Genomic DNA, 12,215 nt, shown 5'->3' with positions numbered 1-12,215 from the left:
TTCATTTTCAATTGTGATAAAATACGCATAACAAAGTTCACCATCTGAGCCATTTTTAAGTGTGCGGTTCAGTAATGTTCAGCACATCCACTGAACTTTTTAAAAAATAAACATGTTTTTAAAAAACATCTCTGCTTTAGGCCGACGTGAAACAGCCATTTTTTGCTTGTGTTTATTATTTTTTTTTAAATCATGTTTTATTTCCTGGCAGGTCTGCATTGGGTTTGAAAAGCAAGAGAGCGTGTAATAAAATAGGTTGGGAGGGATTCTAAGCAGGGCGTCGGTTACCATCAGGTTATTTTAAACTCTTGAAACAGGAAGCAGCTCAAAGATGAGTGACAGGCTTCCCTGGCTGTGTGGGAAGTTGTCTGGATGAGCTGTTTGTTCGCCAGCGGGTGGAGAGCAGCTTGGAAGGGAAGGAACCTGGCGTGGACCGATCGTCTCCCGCCAGGCACTTTCACTGACTTTCCCCCGTGAGCAATGACACCGCTCCAGGCACGTGATGGCTGAGATGTTCTACTTCAGCAGGCATTGCTCCTCGAGCTCATTCTGATCCAGCGCACAACCATCCCCTCCTCTGAACCCACCTGGCCCTCGAACACCAGTCAGCCCTGTTGTGAAGGGCCCAGTTCCTACACATCTCCTCACACAGCTTTGCTTCATGGAATCTTTTCACAATGTATTCCCTGCTGGGAGAAGGTTCCTGAAGCCTCTGGCTGAGCTGACAGGCCCACAGTCACCCACCCACCCACCCACGCCACTGCCTGACCGCTGCCCCCTCCACCTCCTGCCTCCCCTTAGAGGCGGACTGTTCACGCCTTTCCTCTTGGCCAACTCGAAACACACTCCAAGGTCATGGACTTGATCTCAAGTCCTGCATTTTCCCTGAGCCCCCAAGCCTCCTCCTCTTAGTCCGGGGGACCCTGCCTCCCTTTGCGCCTTCGTCTTTTTCAGACTAGCCGCCTGGGCCTCCAGGCACCGAGCCCATCCCTCTGGGAGCACTCTCTCAGGTCCCCCTGCCTGCGCCCCCTCTCAGCTTTGCTGCCTCCTGGACCCACAGTGGTTCCCCAGCCTGGCTGCTCCTGCCCTTGGCTGGTCACCAGCTTCTTCCTGAAAGCAACCCAGCCCCTGCCTCCCTCCCACTTCCTTCCTTAGCGTCCTCTCCCCTCCCCCTTTCATGGAAGGATTTTTTTTTCCCCGGGAACCACTCCTTCCCTCCAGCCCATCCCCTTTATCCTCTGGGTTTTCATGTTCCCCAAATGACCCCGCAGTTCAGTGCTAGCCGCGGCCTCACCCTCAGCCCTCAGACAGACCTGCTCCAGGATCTGAGTGAGCTGATGACATATGACTTTCCTCCCCCTGCAGGCCTTCAGGACCCCTGTGGTCCCACTCCCCACCTCCCCCAACACCATCCCCGTGGCCAGGCATTCCCCCACAAGATATCCTTTGACGGCACCCCGTTACCCGGGAAGTGCTCTCGCCTGGCACTTGCAGCTCTGCACAGTCTCATCCCCAGCTCCCTGGGCCTGCTCTGTCTGCAGCCTTGCCCCTTCGCCTGCTCCAAACTGCCTGCTTCCTCCAGCTGTTTGCTCTGTTTTCTTTCCCCTGAGCTGTTTCTGGGCCATTCCACCAGCAAAAAACATCCGCCCTTCCAGCTGCTGCCTCTCAGGGGCCCCCAGTCCCTCTCCTCCGGGGAGAATTCCCTGCTGCTGCCCTTGGGCACAATCTGCCTTCACCCAACGTCACCCAACACCCACCGGCACCCCCTCACCGACCCACTGTCTGCATGCTCCCTGTGCCATGTGGGTTTCTACACCGCCAGAGCTTGTGAAGGATCTGGCACATAAAAAATGTACTCACACCAAAAGGTACTTGAGTGTATGAAAGCAGTGTTACGTTCTCACTTCTTTGTCTCCCTCGGGCCCTAGGTCTACAATTCTACTCAATTCTATTTCTAGAATTCACTAAATGTCTTCTAGTGATCATGTAATACCAAATGCTTCTGAAGTTCCCAATTCTTTTCAGATGGAGGGCATCAGGCTCCTTAATCACCCAGTTCACACCCACTCCTCACCACGCCCCTGGGCGGGGACCCTGAGTGGACTGCTGTTTTTCACTTGGAAATTAGCCATGATCTGCATTCTGAGCCATCAGTGCACAAACCTTTGCAAGGATGACCCGGGGGCTCACTCACCAAGCAGCTTCTTCCATGGGGTCTGGGGTGGGGGGCACGGAGGAGGGGTGGACCACAGCAATCATTTACCAAGTGTTTATTTGGAGATGAACCCCGAGGGAGGCATGTCATGTCTAATGTTTCATTTCATATTAAACGACCCATGAGGTACCATTACCCGCCCCATCTTCACGTTGGGAACGAGGGTGTTGAAGAGACGGAGCACTGCACCCAGGATCACACAGCTGCTACGTGTGTCTCCTGCCTTTCTTTTTGTTTTTTTTACTGAGACATAATCCCCTTCCCATAAAATTCACCCTTTTAAAGTGTGCATACAGTTCAGTGGGTTTTTGTATATTCACAAGGTTGTGCAACCATCACCACGATCTAATTTCATCACCCCCCAAAAGAAACCCATACCCCTTGGCAGTCACTCCTCACTCTCACTCCCCCAGTCTATGGCAACCACTAATTTACTTTCTAGCGCTATGGATTTGCCTATTCTGAATATTTCATACAAATGGAATCATATAGTGTGTGGCCTTTTGTGCCTGGCTTCTTTCATTCAGCATGACGTTTTCAAGGTTCATCCAGGCCGTAGCATGAATCAGGACTTCATTCCTTTTTACAGCTGAATAATACTCCATTGTCTGGGTGGATTCCATTTAGTTACCCATTCGTGCACTGATGGACATTTGGGTTGTTTCTGCTTTTTGGTTATTATGAATAGTGCTGCTATAAACATTCATGCACAAGTGCTTGTGTGAATATGTTTTCATTTCTCTTGGTACATCCCTGGCAATGGAACTGGGACGCGTGTGGTGACGTTTTTTAGACCTCTGTGTTTAACCTTTGGAGGAACCACCAGGCTGTCCTCCACGGTGGCTGCACGTTCCCCCTTCCCACCAGCAGTGCAGGAGGTTTGCAGCCTGCCTTCCGAATACAAAGCCCACACTCTCTCCCTCGAGGCTGTCCCTGCTCCCGTGGCTGGCAGGTGGCCCCCAGCACAGGCACGGGCATGCACCTACCTTCAGTGCCTGCTCCTTAAAGTACTGCAAGGCGAAAGCAAAGATTTCGAGGGCTTTGACTTTCTTGCCATTTGCTGCCGTCAGGTCTGTATCCATGGTGAGGTCCTGGAGGGGGACAGGAGTGAAATACTAAGAAGAGAAGGAGATGCATGCCTTCTGGCTTTAAGCACTGCCACTTGGAGCCTTAGGGAACCCAGTGAGCCATGTTTGTGTTTCCTGGTGTTCAAGGGGCAGATCAGGATGGTGTGTCCCCTGGAAGAGAACTGGCAGCTTTGTCCCCTTACCACATGGGAGATCCTGTCTGTTCCCCTCTTCCCTACCTCCACTGCTCCTTCCTTCTTTCCCTCCCTCTTTTCCTCTCTCTCCTGAATCCTCTGGGAGCAGGGGTTTTAGGGCAGCGACAGAGCCCCAGGAAGAAGGAAAAGGCAGCAGGCGCCACTCCTGATGCAATTTACATACTGTTTCCACACACGACGGACATACATGGTCACCCCGGGAGCCCCACTAATGGAGGTCTAAATAATCATGCCAACTCGCTCATGCGCATGATGCTAAACAGACACGAGGCTTTCATTACCCAGTGAGCTGCCAACCAAGTCACAAAAATAGAAGAGCTCCTATTTTAAGCCTTGTGCTGTCTAATCCGCTGGGAGCCCAGCATCACTGCCTTCCTTCCTCTGCCAGAAGCTACAGCAGCTACCGAGTGTGGTCCTTGGGCAGAAGATGCTCCGTGAGATGCCGGATGGACTGAGATCATTAAAAAATGATGAGACTAGTCCCCAGAGGGTGGGGATGGGCAGAGAGTGCAAGCAAACATCAGGAGGAAGCCCCCAAGTTTCCTGGAACCAGCAGGCTCATTAACACCAGTGAAAAAAACTCAGTGGGGCCTCTGGATTGATCCAGGCTGGGTAATTAGTCTTTGCCTTTGGAGTGTGAAGGGGCCATCAAACCACCCGGCATCCTGACCCATCCACACCAGCTCACTCCTCCCACACCTGGGGTTAAGCAAAGACACCCCCGCCAGGCACCAGGAGGCCATGGGCTTGGAATTGAAAAAATTCAAATCGAAAAAATTCCTGTGTTTCCACCTGCAAGAGACCATTCGGCATCGAATCCCATCAGGTGAAACCGGAAGGGTGCATTTCGAGCAGAAGTCGGTCTGCTTCAGAGAGACAACCACACAGGTAAGCACAAAGCCTTGAAAGGCAGGGTGCTGGCTGTGGAGTTTCCCAGCAACATTTATTTTGTCATCTGCAAACACTTAACAGCAGACATATGAAAGCAACAGGAATGGGAGCCAGCAATTGACTTTAATTTACTAAGTACGGGCTTGGTTCTAAGAGCTTTGTGTATTTTGATTCCTTTAATCCTTCCAACCTCCCCAAGAGGAAAGCACTCTCAGTGCCTCCATTTCACAGATAAGGTAAAGCAAGGCATGCAGAGGCTAAGTGACTTGGATTAAGTATCTCGGAGGTGGCAGAGGTGGGATTTAAACACAGGCCGTCCGGCCTCAGGGTCTGTGGTCTTGAACACTGTCACCATCCTGCATCTCTAAGTACTGAAAGTTACAGAAAATTTAAGGGATAAAATGCTTAAATTGAAAAAATTCTAACCTATGGTCCAACATTTCCATGACGCTTGGAGGAAGGGCCTAACTGACTTGGCCATCTGACCGAACACTGGCAGGTTGGGAGCAGAACTGCTTGGGGAGTTGGGCCTCCAATTATTGGGCACTTGATTTCCTGAGCTACTTCCTTCCCTGCACCGAGGGCTGATGAGCCAGTTATTATTTCCTGATGGTCAGTTAGTAGCCACTGCCCCTGGGTCCCCCAGATGGGCCCTAGGCCCCCAAGTCCTTCCTTCAGGATTCCTTGGTCTCCCAACAATCCAGAAACTGAAAGGGGATGTCCTGGTGCAGCAGGGATCCCCCAGCCCCTTTGTCTGCGCTCCATCCAGCCAGTGTTCACTCTGACTGGTCAGTTTCCAAGGCAAACAAGTTGCTAAATGTTCTGAACATCCTCTTGCTCATGTGTACATCAGAAGGTGCCGTGTGTTGTGTGCTGCAGATTGTTTCTAAAATCAAGGTAAATGGACGTTAATTTCTGCTTGGGAAGAACCTGAGGGGCCCCAGCCCCACCCCCACCAGAGCTGGAGAAACCTCGGCTCTCAAACCTGGGGACGTGGAGCCAGGGTGAGGCTGGCTTACCCCAGTGGTATGCAGCTTCATCTTGAACTTCTCCAGGTACAGCCACTGCTTGGCCTCGCTGGGATCCAGGTCGTGGTAAAAGTCCCTGGCAGCATACCCGAAACTGTGGAACTTCCTCTCGGGAGTCAGCAAGATGGTGGTCGGGGTCTTCTGGTTGGACACCCCAGGGTCGCCTCCTTCCCATCGCCTGCCACCAAGGAAAGGCAGAGGTTATGGGCCCTTCTGGCATAACCCCAGAGCAGGAAGCACTGATTTGAGCACCTACTATGTGCATGACTGTTTTAGACGCGGGTGCCCACGGTGGCCGCTATAGGCACACTCTGCTTCAGCTGGTTGAGTGGTGACTAGAGACACAACTTCAGTTAATAAGAAAAATGGAAGGGACAAGTGCCAGGTTCTTGCTCAGTAACAAAGTCTGCTTCATCCTTTCACCCAGCATTTACTGAGCATCTACTGTGTGTGAGGCGCTGGCGACACAGAGGTGAAACATTTATGCCTCTGCCTTCAAGTAACTCACAACAGAGTAGATAAGGTTTTTCGTTTGTTGGTTTGGTTGGTTTGGGTTTTGGTTTTTTAATTTGCGAGCACTCAGTAGCAGATGTCTAGCTGGCCTGCATCCTCTCTGAAACAAGCAGGGTATAAACAAACACATAAATACCTGCCTTACCAGGTGGGAATGAGGGGCCCGGGGAAATGTCCCAGAGGTGCCAGAGGTGGGGCCGGGGGAAGGATGCGGGGCTCAGGAGAGACTTACAGGAGTGAAAGACAGCTGGATCTTGAAGGAGGGAAGGACACTGCAGGCTGCTCAGAGGTGGGCCAGCATGGGTCATGTATGGGGAATGCTAAGTGATCATGTAGGTTAGAGAAAGAGCATGTACCATCATGAGAAGAGTGATTGTGCACATCAGAAGGGCAAGAAGGAGATTGGGAAGGTGGCTGGAACCAGGCTGAAGGGAACCCTGAGGAATTACAGATTTAATCTGTGAGTAATGGGGAGCCACTGAAGGCTACAGAGCAGGGGCAGGACAGAATCAGAACTGCTGCTGACCAGAGCAAACTGGACCAAAGGGAGGGAGGCAAAGGAAGGCTGCCAGGCGGCTGAGGAAGAGGCTCCGGCCTCAAGGTGAGGGAGCTCATAGAAGGGTAGAGTCAGGGGAAGAGAAAGGGGGTGACAGAGGGAGGAGCCATCCAAAGGAGAATCCGGCCAACTGGCCTCGGTGGTGAGCAGGAGCCAGGGCACCCCCAAGGTTTCAAGCTTGGCAGCCTAGAGGAGAGAGCGCCCTTCACAGAAACCAGTAGCCCTGGCCAAGAAGGAGGCAGGAGGGAACATGGAGCACTTTTCTTGAATGTGCTGGCATTGAACTCCCAGGAGGGGCCTGAAGACGCAAGCCTGGGGTTCCAGAAAAGATCCAGGCAGGAAGCAGACCTGGGTGCCTCCATACTCCATCCATCAGTCACAGTGACAAGGCAGATGAGAGCGCTGACGGGACATGAGGAGGGAAGGGACCATATCCTGAAGAGGAGCCAGAAGAGAGGAGAGGTGAGTACAGACAGGCAGGCAGGCAGGCAGATGCAATGGGATCACATCCTGAAGTGATGGGAGAGGTGACGGAGCAAGGTGAGCCCCAGCAAAGCTTCCTTCCTCCTCTCAGACAGAAAGGAGGAAAGGAAGGCGAGCAGAGAGGGCAGGTGACTCAATGCTTCTCCCTCCTTTGGGGCCAGCAGAGAAGCCCCAGCGGCTCAGAGGCCAGGATGCCCTCTTGTCTGGCTCTGCTGCTGGACCTGGGTTCCCTCTGCCATCAGCCATGTGACCCCTAAGAGCAGCCTCTGGCAGAGACACAGTACGTAAGGGGATGCACATCTCTGTCCCTGGCCTGCCCTCTGCAGAGGTGGCCGTGCTCCTGGCTGAGCTCACACCTGCTCCCGACACTGCATTATTAAGCTTTAGTGGGACCATTACAGTCCAGATGGAAAGCCAACCTCCACCTAGACTTGCCATGCAGATGGGGTTGCAATCATCCCTGGCCAGTTTCCCAGTCAAGCCCTATCAGGATGCAGGCTGCTACCCAAGGAGCCAAAGTCCGCATGGTGACCCCATTGAGACCCAGGGATGATCACTGTCCCAGGCAGACACTGGCACCTGGGCCAGGGGTGTGCTCCACACACAACCTTTCAGAAGTGGACTTTCCATTATTATTAACCCTGACATTTTCAGTAAGTAATGAACCTCCTGAGTTTTTTCCCCTTCAAATTTTTATTCCTTCCTTCTATTCAAATACAAAAAACTAAACTTTATCATTCGTAACTTTGTCAGTCTGGATCATGGTTATGTTAATATGTTCTGATTAAAATAAAGCTCAGGTAGAACCTCCCTCCAAAATCTCTGTAGTAACTAAGATCACGTCCCCGGAGACCCTGAGCTCTAGAGGTTTTGCGAGGGTTCTTCCCAAGCAAGTTCAAAGTTTTTTCTGCTCTTTTCTTTTTTTTCTTTTCCTTCAATTTCATTGTATGACTATCCCTTCAAAATAAAAATTTTTAAAACAACTCTGTAGAAGCTGATAAACATTGATTCTAGCTTTTAATAAAGAGCTGTTTTCTATGCGGGGTTTCCACCTGGGAGATGGCAGAGCAGACCCCTCACAGCATCCGTCCAGCTAACCCGAGGCAGAATCCTGGTGGCAAGTGAACACCGAGGGCTATGCTGCCACCAGGGTTCTCTAAGAGAGCCGGCTTCTATTTCTGGATGAGATGACACCCACGGGTCTCTGAAGCCTCTGAGGACATCCGGTTTTCCAGAGGAAAAGTGGAGCCTAAACCAAGAGTGGGGTGGAGATCACACTTATGACTTATGTTTTAAGCAGCCCTCTACAAAAATGCATAAGATCTTATTCCGGGAGTGATAACTAAATTCTGCAATTACCAGCTGAAGGAATTGCAAAGCCCATCAAAATGTAACTTCAGAGCCATCCTTAGATTTGGAAAAGCAGGGTGCTAAATCCCTGGTTCCTGAAGCTTTGAGGGACTGCAGACTTTGCAGGAAGGCGTGGGCCACACTGGGGGACCCAGCATTGTTTCCAGGATGGACCAGGCTCCTCAAAGACAGCGATCACATGTGGACAGGGTGCACGCCAGGGCTGCTGTGGGCATGGGGGGGGGGTAGGGAGTGGGGAGACCCAGGGCAACTTCAGGGTGACCTTTTAGGTTCAGTTGGCTGAAATTCACCCCACCCTGCTCTCCCTCAGGCACAGTGCCTTCCACTCTGGTTACGGTCATCTCATGGCTTCACTTGGAGAACTAGCACCTCCCAGGCTTACATTTTACTACGTCCCAAACACTTGATAGGAAATCTCATTTCATTCACACACACACTCTGTGAGGCAGGTACTGCCCATTATCCCCATTTCACAGATGAGGAAACTGAGCTTTAGAAGATTCAACAATTGCCACAGAGTAGGTGGCAGAGCCAGAGCCTGGATCTCCTCCATGACAGACACCGTATAAGTCAGCCTCTCTTGCCCAGGCTGCATGCTTGAATCACCCGGGCCAGCTTTCAAACATACTGTCCAGGCCCTTCCCCAAACCAAGTCAGAGCTAAACCAGCACTTTACAGACCAAAAACTGGAGCCCAGAGATGAGAAGTGGCTTTCCCAAAGAGGCAAGTTGAGTGTGGGCCAGGCTGGGCTGGAATCGACCACCTACTAAGTGCCATTTACCTTCTCATTGAATGAATCCCTCTCCCCTGGGAGGGCCCTCCCCCAAGTCTCCAGAGCTATAGTGACTGGCGCCAGCACATGCCCCCAGCACTCACCTCATCACGTGGATGCATTCTGGCTCTTTGGCGAAGCTGTAGGCATAGCCGCTGGACGTGGTCCCAAAGTCGACGGCCACCACCACGAGAAATGTCTGCTGCTCAGAGACATTCGGGTCGGCATCATTCTGCAGATACACGGAGTTGGGTACTGGGGGTGGGTGGGGGCAGCCAAGCCTGGCTTTCAGGAAGGTTCTACCCTGCCCTGTACCCACTGCAGACAGAAGAACAATCCACATTCTGGTTCAAGGCTGCCATTTGGTGAGCCCTAGGGAGAGGGCAGGCCTGCCTCGGCCCCGACCTGAGTGACCTGGAGAAATGGAGGTGCCTCCTGAGCAGGGGGGCCAGGCTAACTGGCTGAGGGCACCTGCCCGCACTTGCCTGCCACTCCCTTTATCAACTGTGCATGAACACTGCTAATTACGGAAATTCTCCACCTTGGCCAGGAGCCCAGTAGTTCATCAAGTAACACCATCCTCCCACCACTGCCCTCTCCTAGTCCCTGCACAGACCTCCAGACACTGCTCAGCTGTGCCCTGTGCACCTGCCAGGTGACCCCTCCATCTGCCCAGGCATGTCATGCATATGAGTATGGCTCAGGACACGAGGGACCCTGCCCAGCCCTGCCATAACCAGCCACAGACCCTGGTGAGTCCTGTCCCCTTAGGGTCTAGAGCCTTTCCTCATCTGTCAAGTGAGTAGGTCCGGCCATTGCAGATTTCCAAATCTTTTTTTTTTTTTTAAGCAGTGTAGATTTTTTTCTTTTTTAACATCCACAGAACTTCAAATTATAAACCAATAAATTTTGGATATGAAGTGAACTGGTTGGAGCAGGGGATGCGAGCCCCACACATCTGGCCTCTCCTCACATGGCCCCCCATCCCCACACACTCCAAGGTGACCCTGAAGCTCTTACAGGGAACTCTCAGGGTACAGAGTTTGAAAACCACAGGACCTGGCCATAGGTGACCAAGCCTCTCAGTTTTCCCAAGCCTGAGGGAGTTCCAGGATGTAGGACTTTCCATGTAAAACCAGGACAGTTCTGGGAAAGCCAGGATGAGCCGGTGCCCCTACCTAGTGAAGGCTCCAGAGTTCTTCTCAGCAGGGTCTTCTTTGCGGATCTGAGCAGCTCATGCAAAGCCACCCTTTCCCCAGGGTACTTCTCTCTGGTTAGCTACCTGTAAATCCCTTGAATGGCTGCCCAGCAATACCCTTTGCAGTGCAGGGCAGGGTGGGAGCAAATGCCCAGGCTCCAGCACCCCCTCACTGCCCAGGTCTCCTCTCCCGGGCAAGCCGGTGCTGAAGCAACTACAGCCACAGCTTTTGGACACAGATGTCAACTGTAGCGGAAAAGCCACGGTGCTTCACTGACTCGCCCACCAGCCAGTTGTGGCTGCTTCCTTCCGAGAGGATGCCTCGCGGTCTCTGAACCCTGAATCTTTAAAGAGCTGCTCCCACCCTGCCTGCTCATATTACCCACACCCAATGGCTCCAAAGCACCAGCCACACCATGGAAAGCCTTTTCTGACCCAGAGTGGGGATGGGGCTTGGCACCCGGACAATTCAGTCTCCACCCGTGAACGTGAAGGGCTGCTTCGTGGCCGGTCACGTGAGAGCAGACTCAGAGAGCAAAGGTGATCAGCACACAGACCCCACACGAACACACACACACTTCTTACCACAATGTGGGAAGGGGACAGAGGCGTTATTCCTGTGTCCCCCAGACTCCGGGCTGGAGACGAATATGCAGACGTGGGGGCCGCTTCTGAAAGGAAAGACAAGTGCACTCCTTAGAAGCGGTGCGGGCTGAGCCAGAGAGCAGCAATGGGGGCTGCGAGGCTTGGCTCCTCCGGGGGCTGCTGCCACTGGAAAGCAAGGTAGCGGGGGGCCAGGCTGAACTCCAGCCATAAAGGTAGGGTGTCTGCTCTATGCCCCACCCCTGCTCCATATTTGGTATTTAAAACTTGACTAAAGGAGACGTTCCTTCTCTCCCAGTGACCACCAGGCCTCTCACTATGTGCCATCCAACTCCCACTTAGCAGAGATGCTGCCCAGTTCCCCAGATCCATTATAACTCCTCGCTCATGCCTCCATAGAGTCAGTTCTTAACCCAGGCACCAGTATGGACCAGAGGAACCTTTAGCCTCCTGAGATGATGTGCAAATTTGTGCATGCATTTTCTTGGGAGAGCATCCACAGCCCGCAGCTCCCAGAGGGGTGGGGGACCCTACCCCCGAGATGCACAATCCTCATTGTAGGAATACAGAACATAAGTGAAACTTCCAGGAAGAATTCCCTTGCTTAGTGGCTGCATCACCTCCCTCCTCTGGCATGAGGCCCACCAGAACGCGGGGAGCTCATCTCTCTTCAGTGATTCTGAAGGTTTTTGACATTCAGTAAGAAAAACCACAGCAGAAAGGCAGATAGGTTAGCATTCCTGGACCCCACAGAAGAGGCCCCACAACAGACATGAGGTCAAGCCAGAGAAGAGCCAATAGCAAGGCGGCATGAATATCATCTTGTCGATTCCCCCACTGCTCCTGCAATTACTCAGGCACAGACATTTGTTCTGAGACCTTCTCCCCCAGGAGAAGTTGTCCTGTCCCCATCAGTGCTGGAAGCTCCACCCGCTATCCTTGTCCAGTGCCCAGGACTGGCAGGGCCTGCAGAGCAGCAGGGCAAGGACTGTGGGCTCCCTCTGCAGAGATGATGGCCCGACCCTGGGCACCAACAAATCCCAGGTACCATCCAAGGTGTTCTGCAAATACTGCTCCATTCAGCACCCAGGCTAATACCTGGTGGGAAAAAAAATGGGTAATTTGCTAAAACAATACCTGTGGTCAAGGAAACCCAGAGGGTATGAAGTATCTGAGAAAGACCTGTCTGCTTCAAGGAAGCACTAGTCCATCTGCCTTTGCTGCCCAGTCACTCTGGTTAATCCCACACGCTCACTGATTTCTTTTTCCTGCTTGGTGAGAACTCAAACAGCATCCTTACAGT

The 12,215-nt window shown here is 52.4% G+C and overlaps 1 protein-coding gene across 1 annotated transcript in view; it reads right to left on the bottom strand.

Moving 5' to 3' along the window:
* HSPA12A (heat shock protein family A (Hsp70) member 12A) overlaps positions 1–12,215 on the bottom strand; it is a 67,906-nt gene that overhangs the window by 22,972 nt on the left and 32,719 nt on the right. Inside the window, exons 2-5 of the mRNA XM_074373550.1 lie at positions 10,895–10,980; positions 9,216–9,343; positions 5,408–5,594; positions 3,202–3,306 (exon numbers count right to left, since the gene is read on the bottom strand). Coding sequence (XP_074229651.1) covers positions 3,202–3,306; positions 5,408–5,594; positions 9,216–9,343; positions 10,895–10,980 — 506 coding nt within the window. The remainder of the gene's footprint in view (positions 1–3,201; positions 3,307–5,407; positions 5,595–9,215; positions 9,344–10,894; positions 10,981–12,215) is intronic.

This window comes from Camelus bactrianus, chromosome 11, assembly GCF_048773025.1.
Source record: "Camelus bactrianus isolate YW-2024 breed Bactrian camel chromosome 11, ASM4877302v1, whole genome shotgun sequence".
In the NCBI taxonomy this organism is placed as follows: domain Eukaryota; kingdom Metazoa; phylum Chordata; class Mammalia; order Artiodactyla; family Camelidae; genus Camelus; species Camelus bactrianus.
The sequence above is the reverse complement of the archived record's forward strand: the minus strand, read 5'-3'. Positions and strand labels throughout refer to the sequence as shown.